Source organism: Muscardinus avellanarius (genome assembly GCF_963383645.1).
Source record: "Muscardinus avellanarius genome assembly, chromosome: 11".
In the NCBI taxonomy this organism is placed as follows: domain Eukaryota; kingdom Metazoa; phylum Chordata; class Mammalia; order Rodentia; family Gliridae; genus Muscardinus; species Muscardinus avellanarius.
This window is the reverse complement of record NC_137797.1, coordinates 70081469-70106770: the sequence shown is the minus strand read 5'-3', so window position 1 is coordinate 70106770 and position 25302 is coordinate 70081469. Positions and strand designations below refer to the sequence as shown.

Here is a 25302-nt window from a genome sequence, read left to right as displayed (position 1 = left end):
ACGACCCCTACCCTATTTTTTATTCTTTATTTTGAAACAAAGTCTCACTAAGTTGCTGAGGGCCTCACTAAGTAGCTGAGGCTGTCCGTGAACTGTGATCCTCCATTTTTGGCCCCCCGAATGCTGGGATTACAACATGCGCCACCACACCTGGCTTTATGACTTTTTTTTTTTTTTTGCACAGTCCCTGGGTTGAACGCAGGGCCTTGTATGTACTAGGCACTCTACCACTGAGCCCCAGCCCCAGCCCTGAAAAGATTTTTTTTTTGGTAGTACTGAGGATTGAACCTTGGGCATTCTACCTCCAAGATACATGCCCAGCCCTATTTTTCTTTTTCTTTTTTTTTTTTTTTTGTGGTATTGGGGATGGATCCCAGGGGCTTTCTACCTTCGGGCTAACACTCCCATACCTATTTATGTTTTATTTGGAAACAGGGTTTCACTAAGTTGTTGAGAGCTTCACTAAGTAGCTGAGGCTGGCTTCGAACTTGCACAATCCTCCTGTCTCAGCCTCCCATGTACTGGGATTACAGGTGTGCACTACCACTCCCGGCTCATTCTTTATTTCTAAGTAGGGTCTCACTAAGTTGTAGATGGCTTAAGTAGCTGAGGCTGGCTGTAAACCCATATCCTCCTATCTCAGTCTCTCAAGTGTTGGGATTACAAAGTGTAAGCCACCACGGCCAGCTCCTGGGAAGATATTTCTAACCAGGCTGCTGAAGAGAATCAATCAATCTCTCTCTCTCTCTCTCTCTCTCTCTCTCTCTCTCTCTCTCTCTCTCTCTCTCTCTTCTCTCTCTCTCTTTTGCGAGTCTGAGGATGGAACCCAGGTGCATTCTACCTCCAAGCCACACCCCCTGCCCTATTTTTTGTTCTTTATTTTGAAACTGCCTCTCACTGAGTTTCAGAGGGCCTCACTAAGTAGCTGAGGCTGTCCACAAATCGTGATCCTCCGTCTCAGCCTCCCGAATTCTAGGATTACAAGCGTGTGCCACCACGCCTGGCTTGAACCTACTCTCTTATTAAACACTTGGTATTTAACCAATTTAACTAGACACTGGCTTTTCCTACAAAACCCAAAAGGTTCCCTAGTTTTGTAATATTATTGAGAGAAAAAAAGTAATTTATTTGTTGCTTAAAAAAAGCAATGCAGCTAGGTGTGGTAGCGCACGCTTGTAATCCCATCATTTGGGAGGCTGAGACGAGGGTATCGGTTCGCGGACAGCCTCAGCTACTTAGTGAGGCCCTCCGCAACTTAGTGAGATGCTGTTTCAAAATAAAGAATAAAAAGAATAGGGTAGGGGTGTAGCTCGGAGGTTAATGTCCTGGGTCCCATACCCAGATACACACACACACACACACACACACACACACACACACACACACACACACAAAAAGCAATGCAGCCGGGCGTGGAGGCGCACGCTTGTAATCCCTGCGCTTGGGAGGTGGAGACAGGAGGATCGCGCAGGTTCGAAGCCAGCCTCACTGGTTTAAGAGACCCTGTTTCCAAATAAAAAAACATAAAATAGGTCTGGGAGTGTAGCCCGGAGGTAGAAGGGCTTCCAGGAACCCCAGTACCACCAAAAAAAAAAAAAAAAAAAAAAAAAGCAATGCAGATCTTGGGCTTGGGGGCTCTTTGTGATTGGGGGCCGTCCCGTGCCTAAGGCAGGAAGACAGTGGCAGCAAAGAAGACAAAAAAGTCCCTGGAATTGATCAACTCCAGACTCCAGCTTGTTATGAAAAGTGGAAAGTAGTGCTGGGGCCCAGCAGACTCTGAGGAAACAGGGTCTCACTAAGTTGGTGAGGTTGTCCTTGAACCTACAATCCTCGTTTCTGACTCCCAAGTACTGGAATTACCGGCATGTACCACCATTCTCAGTATGAAATGTTCCATTTTTTTTTTCTTTCTTCCTTCCTTTTCTTTCTTTCTTTTTCCTTTTTTTTTTTTTTTTGGTGGTGCTGGGAATAGACCCCAGTGGCATTTGACCTCTGAGCTGTACCCCTACCCTTATTTTTTATTCTTTATTTAGAAACAGGGTTGTACTAAGTTGCAGAGGGCCTCACTAAGTAGCTGAGGCTGGCCTCAAACCTGGATCCTCCTATCTCAGCCTCCCAAATGCTGGGATTACAAGCATACAGTACCACACCTGGATAGAATGTTCTATTTTTAACTTCCCTTTCCCAACATTCTCTAGTAATAAAATTACTGAGAAATGGAATATTCCAGGGAAAAAAGAAATATATAACAAACTGGTTCATCTGCACTTACTTGTCTGTGTATACAAAATGACAAAATACTGAAAATTTATTAAGTGAAAACTTATAATTGATGTTAATGCAATATCCATTTTAAGAACAAAGGACTCTAACCTAGGTTGCAGGGTTCCTGCTTTTATGTGAAATCTCAAGAATCTCTGAAGTAGAAATAAGGGGTTTAAAATTTCATTTAAGAAAAATCCCAGCCAGGCATGGTGGCATACGCTTGTAATCCCCGCGCTTGGGAGGCTGAGACAAGAGGATCCCACAGGTTCGAAGCCAGCCTCAGCTACTTAGTGAGGCTCTCAGCAACTTAGTGAGTATAAAACAGGTCTGAGAGTATAGCCTGGAGGTAGAAAAACCCTTGGGTTCCACCCCCAGTACCACACACAAAAAAAGAAAGCAAGAAAGCAAAAAGAAAATAAAGACCCCTAGCCTTTAATCCTCGTAATTGGGAGGCTAAGACAGAAGGATCCCAGGTTTGAGGACAGCCTCAACAAGTACTGAGGCTCTCATCAACCTAGTGAAACCCTGTTGTTTTTTTTTCCTTTTTTGGTAATGAGGTGGGACCCAGGGGCATTCTACCTCCGAGCTACACCCCCAACCCTATTTTTCTTTTCTTTTCTTTTCTTTTTTGGTGGTACTGGGGTTCCTGGAAATCCTTTTACCTCCGGGCTACACTCCCAGACCTATTTTATATTTTTATTTGGAAACAGGGTCTCTTAAGCCAGCGAGGCTGGCTTCGAACCAGCACGATCCTCCTGTTTCTTCCTCCCAGGCGAGGGGATTACAAGCCTGAGCCACCATGCCTGGCCCTATTTTTATTCTTTATTTTGAAACAGGGTCTCAATGAGTTGCAAAGGGTCTCACTAAGTAGCTGAGGCTGTCTGCGAACCATGATCCTCCATCTCAGCCTCCCAAATGCTGGGATTACAAGTGTGAATCACCACGCTTGGCTTTTTTAAATTTTAAAACAGGGTCTCACAGCCAGGCATGATGGCCCACGCTTGTAATCCCAGCATTTTAGAGGCTGAGACAAGAGGATCGCGGTTCATGGACAACCTTCAGTTAAGTAGTAAGGCCCTTTGCAACTCAGTGAGACCTTATTTCAAAAAATAAAAGAATAAAAAATAGGGTTGGGGGTGTAGCTTGGCGGTAGAATGCCCCTAGGTTCCATCCCTAATACCGCAAATAAATAAATAAAATAAAATAAAAATAAAAAAGGATGCCGGGCGTGGTGGCGCACGCTTGTAATCCCAGCTCTTGGGAGGCTGAGACAGGAGGATCACACAGGTTCGAAGCCAGCCTCAGCTACTTAGTGAGGCTCTCAGCAACCTAGTGAGACCCTGTTTCCAAATAAAATATAAAATAGGTCTGGGAGTATAGCCCGGAGGTAGAAAGCCTCTGGGTTCCACCCCCAGTACCACCAAATAAAAAAATAAAAAAGGACTAGGGGTGTAGCACAGGGTAGAATGCCCTTGGATTCAAGCCTCAGTACCATCAGAAAAAAAAAAAGGGGGAGGGAGGAAAAGAAAATTCCTGCTACTTAAAAGAACAAACCAAACAGGGAGGGGGAAGGGAATGGGTGGGAATTGAGGAAGGGGTATATCAGTGATGTGTGTATGTATACCTCTACCATCTTGTACTCCATTAAGATGTATGATGCATGCTTGTAATCCCAGCATTTGGGAGGCTGAGATGGGAGGATTGCGGTTTGCAGCCAGCCTCAGCTACTAGTAAGGCCCCTTGCAACTCAGTGACACCCTGTTCTAAAATAAAGAATAAAAAATAGGGCTGGGAGTATAAGTCAGAGGTAGAATGCCCCTGGGTTCCATCCCAGTACCCAAAAAAAAAAAAAAGATATATGACTACAATGCACCAATAATAATAACAATAAAAAAGAAGATGGACATGGTGGCACACACTTGTAATTCTAGCATTTGGGAGGCTGAGACTGGAGGATCGCAGTTTGCAGACTGCCTCAGCTATTTAGCGAGGCCCTCCACAACTTAGTGAGACCCTGTTTCAAAATAAAGAATAAAAAAAAAAGCCGGGTGTGGTGGCACACACTTATAATACCTGCACTTGGGAGGCTGAGACAGGAGGATCGCACAGGTTCGAAACCAGCCTCAGCTACTTAGTGAGGCTCTCAGCAACTTAGTGAGACCCTGTTTCCAAATAAAACTATAAAATAGGTCTGGGAATATAGCCTGGAGGTAGAAAAGCCTCTGGGTTCCACCCCCAGTAACACACACACACACACACACACAAAAAAAAAAAAAAAAAAAAAAAAAAAATGAAGGCAATGTCTAAGTTTTTACAAAAGGTCTCCTTAAAAGGCATTAAGTTTTAAAATAAAATAAAACAGAGAGGAAAGATAATTTACTTTAATACTGAAAGAGGAAAATGATGTTCAAAGTCACATAATGGCCTAGGGTTAGCCGACTGAACACTTGGGAGCAGAAGGAAGTGGGTGACATAATGGGTGTGCGCCACCTGGAAAAGTAGCGTAGAAAACAGAGGGCTGCCATTTGTTTCCAGACATCTGCTCTTTCATTCAAGCATGTGGACTGCGTTGGTTATCTTCTGACTCTTCAATCAAGTAGTTATGATAAAACTTACCTTTGCTTTTCAGCACTGGGTGGGATCAAACCGAAGGACGTGTGTAAGCTAGGCAAGTGCTCTACCCCTGAGCTATATATTCCCAGACAAAAATTTTAATTCTTTTTTAATGAAGATTTTTATTATTGTATTATAATTATACATAAAGAGTGAAAAACACTTTTAATTCTTAAGGATAACTTTTTCGTTACAAAAATCTTGATGAAAACAATTAATGGTTAAGATAAGGGGATCAAAAAATAAGTGCACCCAATACATGTTGGCAGGCAGTTTGTGATAATGTTGACTAATTTTTCATGTCTAATCTAGTGCTAATTTCATACTACTTGGTATAAATATCTTAGTATTCCCTAGACAATTCAACAATATAAATGTTAGCCCTTTCTAGGAACAGATAGGAACAGACTAAGGATTTAGAAATAGTTTTCGGAGTGTTAGTGGGAAAGGTAGAAAGAAAAGACATTGTGGAGCTATATAACATTAGAAAGAAGATTAACAAGCCGAGCTGTGGCGCATGCCTGCAGTCCTAGTACTTGGAGGCTGAGAAGGAGGATCTCAAGTCTGAGATCGACTTTAGCAACTTAGGGAGAGCCTGTTTCAAAATAAAAAGTAAAAAAGGGCTGGGGATATAGCTCAGTGGTAGAATGAACCTGGGTTCAACCCCCAGTGCCACACACACACACACACAAATAATAATAAAGAAAGAAAAAGTTTAACGCCTCCATTATCTTCTATGAGGACTTAATACGATTCAATGTTATGAGCTTCTTTTTGTACCATACACTTGATGCCAGACTGGGGCGAGTTCCACTGCCTGGTGGGACAATCGTTGATCACAGTCCCATGTCTGGATCTTTTCACTATAGGTTCAGCTGGGGACAAATACTGTCATCTTTCTTGAACTGATAAGGACAGTAACAACCACAAGGAGGCCGAAAACCAGGACTAAATTGGATTTTTTTCCATAGAAGAATTTATTTCCATAAATTAGAAGTGATGGCCTAATATCAGTAGATGCCAAGAATATAATCTGGTCAATTATACAGATGAAAGAAAATTAAAGTTGGGAGCTGGGCATGGTGGTGCACACTTGTAATTCCAGCATTTGGGAGGTTGAGACAGCCTCAGCTACTTAGTGAGGCCCTTTGTAACTCAATGAGACCCTGTTTCAAAAAAAGAATAAAAATAGGGCTGGGAGTGTAGCTCAGAGGTAGAATGGCTCTGCATTCCATCCCCAATACCGGGAAAAAAAAAAAAATGTTAGGCATGGTGATGCATGCCTTAACACCAGTACTTGGGAGGCTGAGACAGGAGAGGTTCAAGGCCAGCCTCAGCAAGTAGTGAGATTCTCAGCAATCTAGCGAGACCCTGTTCGAGAATAAGAAATAAAGAAGGGCTGGAGGTGTAGCTCAGAGGTAGAATGTCCCTAGGTTCATTCTCCAGTATCAAAACAAAACAAAAAACTGGCACTGTATCACTTTAAAATATAGTCAATTTGACCAGTTCACTGGGGAAAAAAAGAGTATCCTCTTTCCCTTCTCACTTGTATCCATACAAGCAAATATGTGATTTACCTGAGCGACATTTTTTTTAAAAATTAAAAAATCAGTTTTATATAATCTTAAAATTCTACCCAAACTGGTATGTTCAGGTTTACATAAATACATATACATATACATACATATTTCTAAAAACAAGGCACAGTCCCATGGGGGTGTGTGGCCCTCAGAAGCCAATCATTTTTCTCTGTTGTCTCACTGCTGTGGGTGAGTGGGCTTCAACCTACACTTAAGAGCTGGCAGCTCTTAACTCCATTCCCCTGAGGATAACTCTGTCTTTGTTCAAAAGGCTTGAACAAAACTCACCTCTGAACTAAGTGATATGTTAACAGACACCTTGCACAACAGAGATTAGACAACGTGGGCCTTATAGTTTCCCAGGCTGTCAGTCATCTGGACATGAGCGAGTCGGCATCCACGGTATTGAGAAGGTAGAGTTCAGGCTGAGTCGTCAATCCCAGGTGGTACTAAGAACAGAAAGACGAAGAGAATTAGACTGATTTGCAAGTAGATAAATATTGAAATGAACACTTAAACACCTATAGCCAGCATATTAGTTTAGGCTTTTTTTTTTAGCACTGCTATATTTTCATTTCCGAAAAGAAACACTTGGCTATAGGAGTGGTTTCTGATGTTTAAAATAGTAGGAGCTGAGAGTTAGGGATGGAGAGAGTGCCAAAGGCCCTCAGTAAAATCAGCACGCTATCCTGGTGGCATACTGCCTAAGACAGGACTTCAGAACAATGAGAGCTGACATGCACCAAGTGCTTTTCTATTTTTGTACTGTTTTATACTGCTCTAGAACCCCAAGCCCAGTAATCCTGGCCCCATTACTTTTTTGATACCTGAGCAGAGAAAAGCCTTTCATTAAAACAATAATAATGATGATGACAATAATAATAATAATAATAATAATAATAATAATAATAATAATAATAATATGCCAAGAGTAGATGACCTACGGGTCCTAAATCTTTGCAAGCTGAATCAGAACCACCTCAGCTGCTCTTAAAACATATTTCCATATTCCACTCCTAGAGAGATGAATCCAAATGGTTTGTGTTGAGACCTCTGAAGTGGCATCTCCCTTTCCTCTCCCCTGAATACAACTTGGGATGGTCACTGAATCTCATTTTAACCCTTCTGTTATTATTTAGGGCTTTAGGAACATCACTGCACCCTGACACCAACAGCCTGTAAGTTAAGGCAGAATGTAGACTAAATAGAAAAGAAGGAATTACCACTGGTACAGTGTAGTGGAAAAGGCACTGGAGTTGGCTTTAAGGCCAAACTATCACTTCCTATTTGTAAAATGGAAGTAACCGCTACATTGGAAAATGCCAAGTACACCAATAGTCATATTAGTCTTCAATAGACACAAAATACATACCAGAAATTGCCCTGTATTACCTCATAGGAGTATCATAATGATTGTACAATGAGCCCAGGAGCAAACTTTTCCCAACTAGAGGGTTAGGAAGATAAAGTGACATTGGTTTTGTGGCAGGGAAACAGCTCTTTAGGCCAGCTTGCTTGCTTCATTTTAGTGCCTTACATTGCAGGCTTTATCATCTAATAGCAACTGTCAGGCACCCTGACAATCACTGTAGCCTTTCTCAAGTGAGCAGAGATGGTGGGCTTCCTCATTACGGAACAAGAAAGGCCACAACCTTAGTTCTGTGGACCTATGAACTGTATCACTTAGATGACTTGGTACATAGAATCCCTTCATTGGAGGCCTGTCATGTTTTGAGACACTAGGCTAAATGGCACAGAAATAAGTGAAATGACTTTGGGGGCAAACAGGTCATTCAGAGGGGGTAGAGCTATTGTCAGGCCTTAGCTATCACCAGGATAGGACATAGAAGGACCTGACCATTTTTGAAGCCTGCCAAAAGCATGAAAGCTTACTAAAATTTAGCACAGCTCAAAGTCTATCAGTTGGCAACTTCTGAGCTGAATCGTACTCTATCAGTAACCACAGTAGTGGTGAGCAAATACATTGATGTCTTGTTTTGCTGGTGTTGCTAAACAACAGCGTAGTGTCTTAATACAGAAGGATATATATTATACAGGATGGCTGTGTGTGTGTATGTGTGTGTCACTGAGGACTGAACCCAGAGGCATGCTACCTCTGAGCCACACTCCCAGCCCTTTCCTTTTTTGGGGCTGTACTGAGGATAGAACCCAGGGGCATTCTACCACGGAGCTATATCCCCAGCCCCAGTTTTTATTCTACATTTTGAAACAGGGTCTAAGTAGCTGAGGCTGTCTGAATCTCAATGCCTCCTGTCTCAGCCTCCCAAAAGCTGGGATTACGAGCATGTGCCACCACACCCGGCCCCTTTCCATTTTTTGTTTGGAAACAGGGTCTTGCTAGGTTCCCGAGTCTCACTGTGTGGCGAAGGCTGTCCTTGAACCTGCCATCCTTGTGTCTTAGCTCCCCAAGTACTGGGATTACAGATGTGCAGCCACCAGGCTTGGTGACAGGATGGTTCGACATGAACATGTGGGCTCTGCCATTAAACTACTGAATTTCAACTGTGAACTGCCTATTTATTAACAATTCTGGTGAGTTACCTTTGGCCTTTCAGTTGCCCCATCCATATAAAGGCTGATCCTCTTGTCATAGAATGAAATGAAACAATACAAGTGCTTGGAACAGGATTAGCACAGTAATGATTTAGCTATTGGCACATTCTTTTTTTCTCTCTTCAGTACTGGGGATGGGGGGGCATTTTACTTCCGAGGTACATCCCCAGCCCTTTTTTTAATTCTTTATTTTGAAACAGGGACTCACTGAGTTGCATAGGGCCTAAGTAGCTGAGGTAGGCTTCGAACCTGTCTTCGGACTGTCTCAGCCTCCCAAACGCAAGCATGTGCCGCCACTGCAACCCTCGCCTGGCTTTAGCTATTGTTACGTTCTTAAGCTAAGGTGCTGCGAAAGGCTGAAACAATTAAATTTGTTGGTCATACCAATGAATGGGCAGAAAGCAGTCCGAAGAGCAGAGTGGAGCTGGGTGTGGTAGCACATGCCTACAATCGCAGTACGAGGGAGGCTGAGAAAGGAGGATCTCAGGTTTGAAGTCAGCCTCAGCAACTTAGAAATGGTGAGACCATGTTTCGAAATTAAAAATAAAGCTGAGGATATAGTTCTGAGGTAGAATGCCCCTAGGTTCAATACTCAGTACCACAAGAAAACAAAACAAAAGGCAGAGTTGGAGAAAATATTCCAGATGTCATGTCTTTAGGGCTTCTATGGGACGACTCACAGTATCCAACTCTTATTAAAGGGCAAGAAAAGCAACAGAAAAGTAAAATAAGTTCTAATAACCTTCCTTGGACAAATCAAATGCTGCCTTAGCTCAGCCAGCATGTGTCTAGTGACAGGGCTAGCGTCTGCGTTTTGCTTTTGTTTTAAATAAAGGGGCCAATATTTCCATTTATGTCAGATTGCCAACACGCTCATTTGTTTTTCTTTGTGTGGTTACTGGGGATTAAACCCAGGACACGCTACTTCTAAATGACACGTGGCCTTATTTCTTTTCCTGGTACTGGAGATGGAACCCAGGGGCACTGAGCTACACCCCAGTCCTACTCTCTTTCTTTCTTTCGGTGGTACTGGGGATAGAACCCAGAGGCCTTCTACCTCCGGGCTACACTCCCAGACCTATCTTATATTTGAAAACAGGGTCTCGCTAAGCTGCTGAGCCTAAGTAGCTGCACTAGCCTGTCTCAGCCTCCCAAGCACGGGGATTACAAGTATACGCCACCACGCCCGGCTATTTTATTTTTTGCGGGATGGAACCCAGGGGCACTCCACCTGTGAGCTATACCCCAACCCTATTTTTTATTCTTAATTTTGAAACAGGTTCTCACTGAGTTGTGAGGGCCCTGATAAGTAGCTGAGGCTGGGTGCAACCCCCATCCTCCTGTTTCAGCCTCCCAAATGCGAATTACAAGCCTGCACCACTATGCCCAGCTTTGTTTTTAAACAGAGCCTTGTTAAGTTGATGAGGCTGCCCTTGAATCTGAGATTCTCCTATCTTCGCCTTTCAAATACTTGGATTCCAGGCATGCACCACCACGCACAGCAAAACCCTTTTTATTTAGAGATAGGGTCTTGCTAAATTGCCCAGGCTGGCCTCAAACTTGGGATCCTCCTGCCTCCGCCTCCCAAATAGGTGAGATAGATTATTGTCTAGATTTGTGTGTGTGTGTGTGTGTGTGTGTGTGTGTGTGTGTGTGTGTAATAGTAGAGACTGAGCCCAGGGGCGTTCTACCTCTAAGCTACAAACCCAGATCTATTTTATTTTTTATTTGGAAACAGTTGTCCCTAAATTGCTGAGGCTGGCTTTGAACCTGCAATCCTCCTAAGTAGTGGGATTACAAGCGTACATCATCACACTCAGCTTCATTTGTTCTTAATCTAAGCAATTCTGGTTTCTCTCTTCAAAAACTCATTAATATTTATTAGCAACAAACAGAATATAAAAGTCTACTTGAATGGTGGGATAAGACAACAAATACACAAAATATTTACCTTACAGTAGAGAAAGCCAGAGTAAAACTACAAGTTTAAACATGGTCATGAGTTTTAGCTATATCGAAATCACCCAGATGTGGAAGAGAAATTAGTGTCTTGGTGTCTGCAACTAACCCCAGCCTTCTGAGCACTGAACCCCCCTCAAGGAGAGAAGCACTAACAGAGGGGCCTTAGTGTGTCATTCCAAAGAGAAACTGATATTTCAGTATAAGTAACAAAGTTGCTGAGATCCCATTTAAAACGTTATTTCAAAGTTAAAAAAAAATAACCAGAAAACCAAATTAGAAAAGGAAAAACATTTTTAATATGAATCAAGTTACATCCTGTTAAACGAGCACTAAAAAAGCTCAGTTGTGATCACTTCTAACACCAGCAGCGGACTGCACAGGCGCCAGGGGAAGCTCCTCCCCACGCTCTGTTAATAGCCAGCGTAATGTAGCAGTACAATTATTTCACGTCACATTTAAGGAGTACAAGGAACAAGATTGAAAAGTACAATTGCAAATCCTCAAACCTTCTACACATACTGCCAAGACATACTGCACATGCTGGGATGACAGGACTGAAAATTATATATATATATATTTTATTTTATTTTTATTTTTTTGCGGTCCTGGGGATTGAACCCAGGGCCTTTCTACCTCCAAACTACACCCCAGTCCTACTTTTTACTCATTTTGAAACAGGGTCTCACCAAGTTGCGGAGGGCCTCACATGTTGCTAAGACTGGCTGCAAACCTGGAATTCTCCTGTCTCAGCCTCCCAAATACTGAGATGACAAGCATGTACCACCACACCCAGCTTCTAAACCTGTTACTGCACCCAGAGTACTGGCTGAAATTTACTTTCTCTCTCTGAGGCCAAATGGGATGTTTTGGTTATAGTTTTCTTCTTTTTTATTTATTGGTACATTATGATTTTATCAAATGGGGGTGTTTTGACACATATAGGCATAGTATTGTGGTTATACTCTAAAATACTATAATCAAAGTATTATAAAATGAAATTGAACTGGAAAGAAACTTTCCATCATTGTAAGTCATAAGCATAACTTTACAAGAATACTAGCAGCTTTTACCTGGTCTCCTAAGTGTTTACATCTGAGACTGGCCAGACCCACCACATCCAGAGCAAAGGCAAATGTTATTCTAAGACATTTATAAGGAATATATATATATATATGCACACATGTTTTGTCAATTTGAACTTCACCTACTGCAGCCAGACAACAGCTTAAGATGCCAGCCCCCACTAACTTAAGACTGCCTTTATGACCAGTTTTGAGTACAATGGAGGCAGGGGAGAGGCCAGGATGTGGAGGGACGGTCAGGGGATGTGTCATCTGTGATTCTGTACTATATTACTTGAGGGTCAAGAAAAATGTGTGGTCAGAAACACCGCAGCTTATCCTTAATGCCTTAGAAAAGACAATCCATCCAGGCTGTGCTTTTGACAGTGTGCGAATGTCAGTAATAATGCCTCCGGGCGCTCAGAGGAACAGAGAACATCAATCAACCAGGACTCCCAAGCTGAGCAGTCCGCCAACGCCATCCCCATTACTGTTCGCACCCAGACGATGGCTACAAAAGGCTTTTGCTTATTTATTTCCACCAGACAAACGTGATTTGATGGGACAGAATCAGTGTCAGGCTCCACGTGGGAAAGTGTCAGAAGAGGCTGAAGGAAGAGCAGCAGGTCCATGAGGACGCCTGTCCTCTGACTCCAGAGCGCCACCATGTGGCCCACAGTTTTTCCCTCTGAGGGACTTGCTGTAGAGGTGGCCAGTTCCACTTGGCTGAGAGAACCTGGAAACAGAGCGCCACCTACTGACGGGCTGAGAGCGCGCGCTGTGTAGTGGTTAGGTCCGCAGCTCCTGAGATTGCCTCCCCAGACATTTTGGGCATGAAGCTGAGTTGCATCAGATAAACGTGATTTGGGCGAGAGGTGGCTTTCAGGATAAGGCGATGGCTCTTCTTTCCCTTCCAGTCTTTTGTCCCTACCCAAAGTCTGCATAAATGCTGCCCCCTTTTCCTATTAGCGCCCTCTTACCAGGGAGGGGGACATGATGTTTCTATAACTCTAGTTCACAAGCGTAGGTATCAGGAGAGGCCTGTACTAACATGAGGGTTATATACCTCAGGACTCCCCAGAAAACTCTGGCAAGCTTTAAATCAGATTAGCAACCAGCTACAGGTGGGTTTTGTTCATTTTTAACCTTCATTTTGAGTTCTCATTATGCATTTTCACCCCTAACTTAGAAATTTAAACTGAAAAAAAGTCAAAAGAATCCTGTGCCTGATAGAGGTAGGTATCTCTTAGATTTATATTTCATGTGAATGAAATGAGTTCAGTTGACCTTTTTTTGTCGTACCAGGAATTAAACCCAGGGGCAGTCTACCTCTGAGAATATTTTTTATTATTTATTTTGAAACAGAGTTTTACTAAGTTGAAGAGTGCCTCACTGAATAGCTGAGGCTGGCTGCGAACCTGTGATCCTCCTGTCTCAGCCTCTCAGGTACTGGGATTATAAGTGTGCACCACCAGGCCCAGCCAAGTTGACGTTTTAAAATAATTAAAATAATTGAAATGTACACATAAAAGTATATCTCAGGCTTTAAAAATCCATTCTCTCTTGATAAACAGAACTTATACCTGTTACTACCATGTCTGTAGTTTATATTATGAAAATACATTTTCTAGTTTTTCTGAGGGTATGTGTGTGTGTATGTGTGTGTGAGGGGTTGTTGGGGATTGAATCCAGAGCCTCGTGCATGCTAGGAAAGTGTTCTACCACTGACCTACACCTTCAGACCCTCATTTTCCAATATATTCAAAGACATATTGCCTGGTTAAGAATCATGTGTAGTTTTTCTTAAGAATTTAGTGTTGAGATGACAGCAGCACCTGTTAGCTTTTAGAGTCCACCTAATCCAGTTCTCAGGTTAAGCGGTCAGGACAAAAAGAAAAAAAAGTCTCCATCCTTCAAACACACATGAAGCAAAGTCTTGCCCAACCACAAGTTGAATCTGTGCGACAGCACATACTTATGGCTATGTTCACACAGTAAACCATAGAGGCACACTGGCTCTGATGGCTACCTGCTCAAGTCAGAAAGACCGATCAGTGCTCACTTAGTATAGTCACTGGTGCCTTCTTCAGTCAGCAGGACTTTAGAGATGCTTACCGTGTGCCCACAGTCCAGGAAGGACATACCCAGTGCAATCAAACATTGCCAACCCTGGAAGGTAAAACACAGTGGTCACTAACCAGGCTCTGCAGCCAAGAACCCTCTCGCCTACCACCACTCAGGTGCACACATCCAGCTTTGTCTGTCTTCTGCCACCAGGGGTTGCCCAAGCCACTCTCCTAACCCCACAGCCTCTTCGGAACTTCATCCTGGAGTTGGCCATCCTCAACAAAGTGTGTCTATGCTATTTCTTCTCTTTTTTCTCTCTTTCTTTTTTCTGGGGGGGGGGGGATGCTAGAGATTTAACCCAGGGGCATTTTACCTTTGAGGTATATCCCCAGCCCTATTTTTTTTTTTAAACAGGGGCTTGCTAAGTTGCTAAGGCTGGTCTCGAACCTGCAACCCTCCTGCCTCAGCCTTCTGAGTCCTGAGATTACAGGCGAGTACCACTGCCAAGCCTGGCTTGTCCATGCTATTTTCCTTTTTTTTTTTCTTCTTTTTCTTTTTGGTGGTACTGGGGCTGGAACCCAGAGGTTTTCTACCTCCGGGCTATACTCCCATACCTATTTTATATTTTATTTGGAAATAGGGTCTCACTACTAAGTTGCTGAGAGCCTCACTCAGTAGCTGAGGCTGGCTTCGAACCTGTGCGATCCTCCTGTCTCAGCCTCCCAAGCGCGGGGATTACAAGCGTGAGCCATCACGCCTGTCTGTCCATGCTATTTTCTATATTGAGTTTTCTCTACTCCTACTGCTTTAAGGTTTTGGCTTGTTCCTTTTACCCAATGAGGAGTTCCCTGGTAACACGTCTTGAGTCCCCCCACTGCCATCACAAGGAATGGGGAGAATGACTGGCAGACTGATGTCACTGGTGTAGTCTCCTGAGCTGCTCTATGAAGATCCTGTTTTGCAGAGCAATCCAAGTTAAAATTAACCCTGACTCAGTCTCAGGCTCACAACTCCGCACCTTCATGGCTAATTTTCAAGAAGGAAGGATTCTCCTGACTTCCTAAAAAACTTTCAAAACTGTTACCAAAGACATATTCAGTTACTTTGGCTTCCTAGGTCATAGGTTGATATAATCCTTTTAGGACAGATGTATATTGGAAGAAAAAGCAAGAGATATTCCAATCTAGGGCATACTTTTCCAATATTTACTAAAGTGATTTCCTCAATCAGATACCTATCCTATGACAAACAGTGGCATGGAGACTAAGTAAGTGTTCTGAAGATCTACAAGTTTCCAGCATCCATTTTAAACTTAATCTTTGTAGCAGAAATGGCACATACTCTGCTGTTTCTTATGCCCAACCCTGTGTTTTTCAGAGAAACTTTTTAGGACAGTGAATTTGTTGTTGTTGCTATTTTTTTTAACTAATACAGCAATGTTAAAGATCTGGAAAATTGCCGGGCGTGGTGGCGCATGCTTATAATCCCTGCGCTTGGGAGGCTGAGACAGGAGGATCGCACGGGTTCGAAGCCAGCCTCAGCTACTTAGGCTTTCAACTTAGTGAGACCCTGTTTCCAAATAAAAAAATATTAAAAAGGTCTGGGAATATAGCCTGGAGGTAGAAAGCCTTTGGGTTCCAAAAAAAAAAAAAAAAAAAATCTGAAAAACTGCCGGGTGTGGTGGCGCACTCTTGTAACCCCCGCGCTTGGGAGGCTGAGACAGGAGGATCGCACAGGTTCGAAGCCAGCCTCAGCTACTTAGTGAGGCTCTCAGCAACTTAGTGAGACCCTGTTTCTAATAAAATATAAAATAGGTCTGGGAGTATAGCCCGGAGGCAGAAAGCCTCTGGGTTCCACCCCAAGTGCCACAAAAAAAAAAAAAAAAAAAAAAAAAATCTGGAAAATAGAGAAGAATGTATTATAAGCCTGCTTTACTAAAATAACTACTATTATCTATTATCATTTTTATAGAATTTATTCTAGACTTCGTGCCAGGTGTGGTGGTTCATGTCTAAAATCCCAGATACTCAGAAGGCTGAGGCAGGACCATCATAAGTTCATAAGTTTGAGGCCAACCTGGGCAACTTAAGCGAGACCCTGTCTCAAAATTGAAAACAAGAAAGCCAAATGTGGTGGCACACACCTGTAATCCCAGTACTTGGGAGGCTAAAACAGGTTTAAGGCCAGTCCCAGCAAACCAGCCAGACTCTATTTCAAAACATAAATAAATAAATAAATAAATAAATAAATAAATAAAAAACAAACGGGCTGGGGATGTAACTCAGAAGTAGAACACGCCTGGGCTCAATCTCCAGTATCAAAAAATAAAAATAAAGGGTAGGAGTTATAGCTTAGTGATAGAGTGTCCCTGAGTTCAATCCCTAGTACCACACACACAAAAATAAATAAAAAGAAGGAACAAATTTATTCTAGACTCTAAAAATTTTTGGTTAATCTGGGTAAAAATAATTTTGGGTTCCTCTTCTATGTTGCTATAGTTTTATAATCAGGATTTTTAAAAATGACCCCAGAATAATGCGAGACAACACTACTTACTTCATTAACTAGCCAGTAAGTGGCAGAGCTTTGCCAAGCTGAGTCTACCCGTGTCCTATCTCAGTGCTCCCAGTCTCACCGCTCAGTCCCTGTCTCCAAGGCCACTCTCTACTCTGCATCCTTTTTTTGTGCATTATACTGGGGATTAAACCCAGGGACATTCTACCTCTGAGCTATATCCCCGGCACTATTTTTACTTTTTTCATTTCGAAATAAGGTCTCACCAGATTGCTAGTTTCACTATATTGTTGAAGCTGTCCTCAAATCTGCGATCCTTCTGCCTCAGCCTCCCAAGTACTAGGGTTCCAGGTATGTGCCTACACACCAGCTGACTGCTACTTTTTTTCTTTTTTTTTTTGCGGGTCTAGGGATGGAACCCAGAGGCATTTGACCTCCGAACTACATCCCCTGCCCTATTTTTTATTATTTTGAAACAGGGTCTCACTAAGTTCCAGAAAGTCTCACTAAGTAGCTGAGGCTGACCGTGAACCATGATCCTCCAGTCTCAGCCTCCCAAATGCTGGGATTACAAGCGTGCGCCACCACGCCTGGCTTGCTACTCTTTTTTTCTGTTACTCAAATATACTATACTCTCTCTCTTTAGGAATCAAGAATGGAAACCATAAGTAAGAAACAGAAATAGGAAACTATTTACTTCTGTAATATAATATATATATATATAATAGTGAAGTTCATTGTTATATACTTAGTCACAGATACATGTGCCCCCGAGCCCACTTGGTTCAGACTGTACTTACCAAGTAGAACACAAAGCCTAGATAAGCCACACTGATCACAGCAGCCACGATATACAACGCCACATGCCCTAGGTCCTGGACATAGATCACTACAAAGTACATGTTGATGGAACACACGATCAGGACCAAGATCCCGCCTGCGATCCTCCAGCCTCTGTGAAAGAACCCACACAGTCACTGGTGGATAGTCTCACCTGGCTAGACACGAAAAGAAACTGCATCTCATGGGATAAATAGGATAAGAGTTAAAGGTATTTCACAGGAAACTGAAAAGTGGTTCTTACTATGCCCCAAATTAGGTTAAGTGAGCCAAAGTTAGACAATGATAGGAAGAAAGAGAAAAAATACCATAAAATAATACCTAATATATAAAACCCTAGAAAAAGAGCCAGGTGTGGTGGCATACACTTGTAATCCCCACACTTGGGAGGTGGAGACAAGAGGATTGTGTAGGTTCAAAGCCAGCTGTGCTGGTTTAAGAGACCCTGTTTTCAAATAAAAAGTATAAAATAGGTCTGGGAGTGTACCCCGGAGGTAGAAGGGCTTCCAGGAACCCCAGTACCACCAAAAAATAAAAAAGAAATAAAAAATAAAACCCTAGAAAAATAACTAGTCTTAGAAATACAAAGAGCCATTTCATTAGAGTCCTTAGGAAGGCAACAAGACATGTCAAATACCCCATATCTCTTAAAGGTATATATAAAAGGTACTAACTTATGCCTGCCTCACTAAGTTCATTTAATGAGGAATTTTAAAACTTTAGTGGCAGAAGCTGAAGGGTCAAAGCCCTAAAACTGAACTGAAAAAATGTGCTTTTGTTGGGTGCTGTGGTGCACACTTGAAATCCCAGTCCTTGGGAGGCTGAGATAGGAGGGTTGCAGGTTCACGTCCCGCCTCAGCTTCTTAGTGAGGCCATCCATAACTCAATGAGATCCTGTTTCAAAATAAAGAATAAAAAATAGGGCTAGGAGCCAGGAGTGGTGGCACACGCTTATAATCTCGGCATTTGGGAGGCTGAGACAGGACTGGGGTTCGCAGACAGCCTTAGCTACTTAGTGAAGCCTTTTGCAACTCAGTGAAACCCTGCTTCAAAATAAAGAATGAAAAGTAGGGCTGGTGGTGTAACTCGGAAGAAGAATGCCCTTGGGTTCCATCCCCATTACTGGAAAAAAAAAAAAAAGAATAAAAAATAGGGGTGGGGGTGTAACTCAGAGGTAGAATGCCCCCGAGTTCCATCCCCAATACCTAAAAAAAAAAAAAAAAAAAAAAGATAGGGCTGGGGGTGTAGCTCAGAGATAGGATGTCCTCTGTCAAAGGGTAGGATGCCCCTTGGGTTTGATCTCCAGTACCAAAAAAAAAAAGTGCTTTATCTTCATTTGCCAAAGAGAAGCATCTAGCAGTCACCTCTCAAAGCCTGTATGGCTCGTTCCTGATTGGCTTACCAAATAAAAATAATCTACACCCACATATCAGCACCCCCCCTGGAGAACTAAAATGCGCATACTCACAATCCATTGGAAAAGTCATTCATTACTGGCCGCAAGCTCGTGAATGTGAGGATGGGTATGAGAGCAAAGGGAAGCTGGAAAAGAAAGATCGATCATATGGGGCTTCTGAGGGTTCTTGTACCATTCCAGAGAACGGTACAGTTAGCACTAGAAAAACATAAACCCTGCCTCACCTACTTCACGAGGAAATGATCGTTCCTATTATCTCAACATGCTCAAGCAGTACGTAGAAATTTGCCAAGCTGTCATTAACCTAGCATCCTTGATGATTCTTTTACTTTTTAATCTTTTTAATACTTTTATTGAGGCATTGTTATTACACATCATAGTGAGATTCAAAGTGATAGACAACACTGACAGATGCACCCATCACGTGGTATATTTCCCTGTATCCATCCCGTTCCCCTCCCCTCACACTTGTGAGATTGATATATAACATTATTTGAACCGTTCCTTTCCTCAGTCTCCTTTTTCCTTTCCCACTACCCTCCCCCTTCCACTATTCCACTGGCAATCTCCTCATTTAACTGAAGTCCCTTTGGTTTCCTATTTTTTTTTTTTTTTTGGTGGTACTGGGGACGGAACCCTTCTACCTCCGGGCTACACTCCCAGACCTATTTTTATATTTTTTTATTTGGAAACAGGGTCTCCTAAGTCAGCGCGGCTGGCTTCGAACCTGCGCTATCCTCCTGTCTCAGCCTCCCAAGCGCAGGGATTACAGCTTCCACATATGTGTCTCTGAATCTTTACAAATAGATCAGTCTTATCTTCTTAACCTCTAAAGGAGCTATCAGTGTCCTATAGTTCATTTAATGGATGGTGGATTAATGAACTGTAATTTTCTGTCCTATATGTTAATATAGTTCTTAATTCCCATTCAACAGGGTTATAAAACCAAACCATTCCCAAAAGCCTTTTAGATGAGGGGTTTTATATACATGTCCTGCAGACTAAGATGGTGCCTCTTTCTTCCTCTCTATATCTCCCCAGAACCCAGTACAAGGCTGGCTTCCCAAGGGCAATACTTAATGCTATCTAAAAACATGGGCTGTTTTCCTCAGCTCCCTCCTCACCTGTAAGCTCTGCAGAACATTCAGGAAGTCATTCATCCCCGTGAGATGCTCTACATCTTGGAAGACAGAAACAAGCAAAGTGGGGATGATGGCAATAGAGCGTGTCAGAATCACCCGGGCAAAACGGGACCATTTTAGGTTCAGGAATCCCTGGGGAAAAAACAGGAACAGAATGACTGGTTGGATCAGAAAGGATTGGGGAGGTTAGGTAGGAACCTTGTAGGAAATAACAAAGGGCTGTGTCACTTCTCTGTTCACACCAGAACATACCTCCATGACAAACTGACCAGAATAGGTTCCTGTCATGGTGGAGCTCTGTCCTGCAGCCAGGATCCCCACTGCCCAGATGTAAAGTGCTGCAGGCCCGAAGTAACATCCCAGCACAACGCCCTGGGACAGAAAGATAAGCTCGAGTCAGTCACTTGCTTAGATGACCCCCAACAGCATTTCTGTGGCACGTCCCTTCTCTGCTAATCACACCAAGTGCTGTGCAGGGCAGTTTCTTCAAAGCCAGGCTCGGGTCTTGATGCGACTCTAGAGGCTGTCAATCTTAACTTTGCTGGATGCTCCTTCGTTCCTCAACTTCGTCATTTCCTTCTCCACGCTCCTAAAGCCTTCATCTACAACCTACATCTTAAATACTGAAACAACAAGCCAGGCGTGGTGGCGCACGCTTATAATCCCCACACTTGGGAGGCTGAGACAGGAGGATCGCACAGGTTCAAAGCCAGCCTCAGCAACTTAGTGAGGCTCTCAGCAACTTAGTGAGACTCTGTTTCCAAATAAAGTGTAAAATAGGTCTGGTAGTATAGCCTGGAGGTAGAAAGCCTCTGGGTTCCACCCCCAGTACCACAAAAAAAAAAAAAAAAAAAAGAAAGAAAGAAAAAAATACTGACAACAAAAGTCTACACCACATCTCCCAAGTGATATTCCTTAACACATTATTCTGAGCCAGACTTGGTGGTGCATGCCTGTAATGCCAGTACTTGGAAAGCTGAGACAGAAGGATTGCAAGTTCAAGATTAGCCTCAGCAAGTGATGAGACTCTCAATAATCTAGTGAGACTCTGTTTCAAAAAAAAGGACTGCAGGTCTATGTTGAATGTAGAATGCCACTGGGTTCAATCCCCAATACCATAGAAAAACAAACAAAAAATCCAAAAAGAAAAAACCCCACTATTCTGGAAAATGCCAGTATGACTGCAGAAAAGTTTAAGTAAACTTGGGAAATGATGCAACAGTGTATCATCTACTCTTAGAGGATCAACATGCAATCAGCATAACTGGGGAAAAAACACATTTAACCACTATTTTCTTTTTTATGCTACTGGGGGTTGAACCCAGGGACTCTTAACACTGAATTATATCCCTAGCTCTTTTTATTCTAGTATTATAACATCTCTCAGCCAGGCGTGGTGGCGCACGCTTGTAATCCCAGCATTCGGGAGGCTGAGACCTGGAGGCTCGCAGTTCGCAGACAGCCTCAGCTACTTAGTGAGGCCCTTCGCAACTCAGTGAGACCCTGTTTCAAAATAAAGAATAAGCGCACGCTTGTAATCCCCACGCTTGGGAGGCAGAGACAGGAGGATTGCGCAGGTCTGAAGCCAGCCACACTGGCTTAAGAGACCCTATTTCCAATAAAATAAAATAAAATAAAATAAAATAAAATAAAATAAAATAAAATAGGTCTGGGAGTGTAGCCTGGAGGTAGAAGGGCTTCCAGGAACCCAGTACCACCAAAAAAAAAAAAATAATAATAATAATAATAATAATAATAATAATAATGATGAAGAACAAAAAAAATACGGCAGGAGGTATAGCTCGGAGGTCAAATGACCCTGGGTTCCATCCCCAGACCCCCCAAAAAAGAGATAACATCTAGCTGGGCGTGGTGGTGCACGCTTGTAATCCCTGCGCTTGGGAGGCTGAGACAGGAGGATTGTGCAGGTTCGAAGCCAACCTCAGCTGGATTAAGAGACCCTGTCTCCAAATAAAATATAAAATAGGCCTGGGAGTGTAGCCCAGAGGTAGAGGGCCCCTGGGTTCCATCCCCAGTACGACCAAAAAAAAAAAAAAAAGATAACATCTCTCTAAGTTGCCCAAGCTGGCCTTCAACTTACAATTCTTCTGCCTTAGTAGCTGGGTGCCACAGCTCTCTGCTACAACACTTTTCTTTTCTTTTTTTTTTTTTTGCAGTACTGGGGATGGAACCCAGGAGCATTCTACCTCTGAACTACAGCCCCAGCCCTATTTTTCACTTTTTATTTTGAAACAGGGTCTCACTGAGTTGCATAGGGCCTAAGTAGCTGAGGCTCCTAGATCCTCCTGTCTCAGCTACCCAAATGCTGCACCACCACACCCAGCTGCTACACTTTCTTAACTCACTCCACTAACATCCTGCAGAACATTATACTATAATTAATTAATTTTGCAGAACTGGGGATGGAACCCTGGGCATTCTACCTTCAAGCTATAACCCCAGCCCTATTTTCTATTCTTTATTTTGAAACAGGGTTTAAGTTACAGAGGGCCTAAGTAACTGAGGCTGTCCTCGAACCTGAGATCCTTCTGCCCCAGCCTCCCAAGTTCTGGGATTACAAGTGCACCACTACTCTCAGCTTATAGAACATTATATTGTCACCACCAGTTTGGAAATTGCTGGTGTATAAACCATCTTTCCAACTCCTCCTTGATTCCTTTCCAGGTGGTCCAAAATATCTGCTCAGCATCTCAACTTTTGAAATAAGTGACAATCCAAGAGCCGGGTGTGGTGGTGCATGCTTGTAATCCCAGCGCTTGGGAGGCTGAGACAGGAGGATCACACCGGTTCAAAGCCAGCCTCAGCTACTTAGTGAGACCTTGTTTCGAAATAAAGTATAAAATAGGTCTGGGAGTGTAGCCTGGAGGTAGAAAGGCCCCTGGGTTCCATCCCCAGTACCCACCACCCCCACCACCACCACCACCACCCACACAAAGATAAAGAAAGAAAGGGAAAAAAGAAATAAGTGACAATCTAGAGGATAAAGTATGCTCAGAACTGAACTAATGAAAAAGACCAGATAATATGCTAAGAAGTTTGAATCTAAAGCAAAGATCGCAAAATTCAGCAAGCTTACCCCTTTGTAGATGTCCACAGCCAGAGTTGAGTTATCATCAGGAAAGAGATGAGCATGGGGACTGCTGCTATTTTTACAGACATTAACCTAGAACCCAAAGAAATTTAAGCTGGAGGAAAACCCTGGACGTAGGATGTGATGTGGGGAGAGACTGGCAGATTGGTTTTTGTTTTTTTTTTTTGGTGGTACTGGGGTTCCTGGGAGCCCTTCTACCTCCGGGCTACACTCCCAGACCTATTTTATATTTTCATTTGGAAACAGGGTCTCTTAAGCCAGCGTGGCTGGCTTAGAACCTGTGCGATCCTCCTGTCTTCGCCTCCCAAGCATGGGAATTACAAGCGTGCGCCACCACGCCCAGCAGATTGTTATTTTTGAACTTCCTCCACAATTTTTCCACATCCTCATATCATCAAAAATCTTTACTGAGTTAGAGAAAACAGGGTAATACACAAATGTCAGGGCATTTTAAGTGAGGACAGGGCCGGGCGTGGTGGCGCAGGCTTGCAATCCTAGTACTTGGGAGGCTGAGACCGGAGGACCACTGCTCAAGGCCAGTGTCAGCTACGTACTGAGGCCCTCTGCAACTCAGTGAGACCCTGCCTCAAAATAAAGAATAAAAAATAGGGCTGGGAATGTAGCTTGGAAGTAGAATGTCCCTGGGTTCAATCTCTAGTACTGAACAAACAAACAAACAAACAAACAAACAAACCAAAAAACCTGAGGACAGGAAGAGAGACCCTCAAGAAATGTTTAAACAGGGGAAGATATGCAGACTAGGGAGCCCTTAGTCAAAGCAGAACCTAGAGTCAGAGATCTTGCTAATAGGGGGGAAAAATGGTGACCAAAACTACATAGGCAAGCCAGGCATGGTGGTGCATGCTTGTAATCCCAGCATCTGGGAGGCTGAGACCGGAAGATCATGGTTTGCAGACAGCCTCAGCTACTTAGTGAGGTTCTCCACAACTTAGTGAGACCCTATTTCAAAATAAAGAATAAAAATAAGGCAGGGGGTGTAGCTCAGAGATTGAATGCTCCTGGGTTCTATCCCCAAACCTGCAAACAAACAAACAAACAAAAAAAAAAAAAAAAAAACAAACAAACAAAACTACATAGGTAAGCTGGGCATGATGTCACACACTTGTAATACCAGTACTTGGGAGGCTGAGACTGGAGGATCAAAGATTCATAGCCAGCCTCAGTTACTCAGTGAGGCTCTCCACTACTTAGTGAGACTTGGATTCAGAATAAAGAATAAAAACAAGGCTGTGGGTGTAGCTTAGAGGTAGAATGCCCCTACCTCCAAGGAAGCATCCATGGGTTCAATCCCTAGTACTGCAAAACAAAAGTCAAAAAACAAACTACAAAGGCAGCTGGGTATGGTGGCACACGCTTGTAATTCCGGTTCTTGGGACTCAAAGACAGGAGAATCACAGGTTTGAATCCGGCCTCAGCAACTCAGTGAGGCTCTCAGCAACTTGGTGGACTCTGTCCAAAATAAATAATAAAATAGAGGCTGGGTGTGGTGGTGCACGCTTGAAATCCCAGCATTCGGGAGGCTGAAACAGGAGGATTGTGGTTTACAGACAGTCTCCGCTACTACTTAGGCCCTTTGCAACTCAGTGAGACCCTTTTTCAAAATAAAGAAGAAGCCAGGCGTGGTGGCACACGCTTGTAAACCCAGCACTTGGGAGGTTGAGACATGAGGAAGCCAGCCTCAGCTACTTAGTGACGCTCTCAGCAATTTAGTGAGACCCTGTTTCCAAATAAAATATAAAATAGGTCTGGGAATATAGCTCGGAGGTCAAAGCCCCTAGGTTCCACCACCAGAAAAAAAAAAAAAAAAAAAAAAAAAACCTGCAAAATAAAAAATAAAAAAATAGGGCTGGGGGTACCACTCAGAGGTAGAATGCCCCTGGGTTCCATCTCTAGTACTGCAAAATAAATAGATAAATAAATAAAATAGGGCTGGGGGATGTATCTCAGAGGTAGAATGCCCCTGAGTTTTCTTAAGAAACACACACACACACACACACACACGCACGCACGCACGCACGCACGCACGCACACGCACACATAGCCTACACAGGCATATCAGGAATCCAGAGGACTCAAAATTGTAATATCAAAGCAAAGTATGTCCTCATCACATTTTCTATTTCTTGTTTGCTGA

The 25302-nt window shown here is 43.1% G+C and overlaps 1 protein-coding gene across 2 annotated transcripts in view; it reads right to left on the bottom strand.

Annotated features, from left to right (window-relative positions):
- Positions 1 to 6829: 6829 nt before the first annotated feature.
- SLC11A2 (solute carrier family 11 member 2) overlaps positions 6830 to 25302 on the bottom strand; it is a gene marked incomplete at both ends in the record, with an annotated part of 45360 nt that continues 26887 nt past the window's right edge. The window contains 7 exons of one of the 2 annotated variants that reach the window (XM_080706429.1): positions 6830 to 6907; positions 14132 to 14224; positions 17437 to 17590; positions 18945 to 19018; positions 20018 to 20167; positions 20288 to 20407; positions 23133 to 23219. In XM_080706429.1, the coding sequence (XP_080562555.1) occupies positions 6830 to 6907; positions 14132 to 14224; positions 17437 to 17590; positions 18945 to 19018; positions 20018 to 20167; positions 20288 to 20407; positions 23133 to 23219 (756 nt within the window). The remainder of the gene's footprint in view (positions 6908 to 14131; positions 14225 to 17436; positions 17591 to 18944; positions 19019 to 20017; positions 20168 to 20287; positions 20408 to 23132; positions 23220 to 25302) is intronic. The other variant, XM_080706430.1, reaches the window with a different exon arrangement.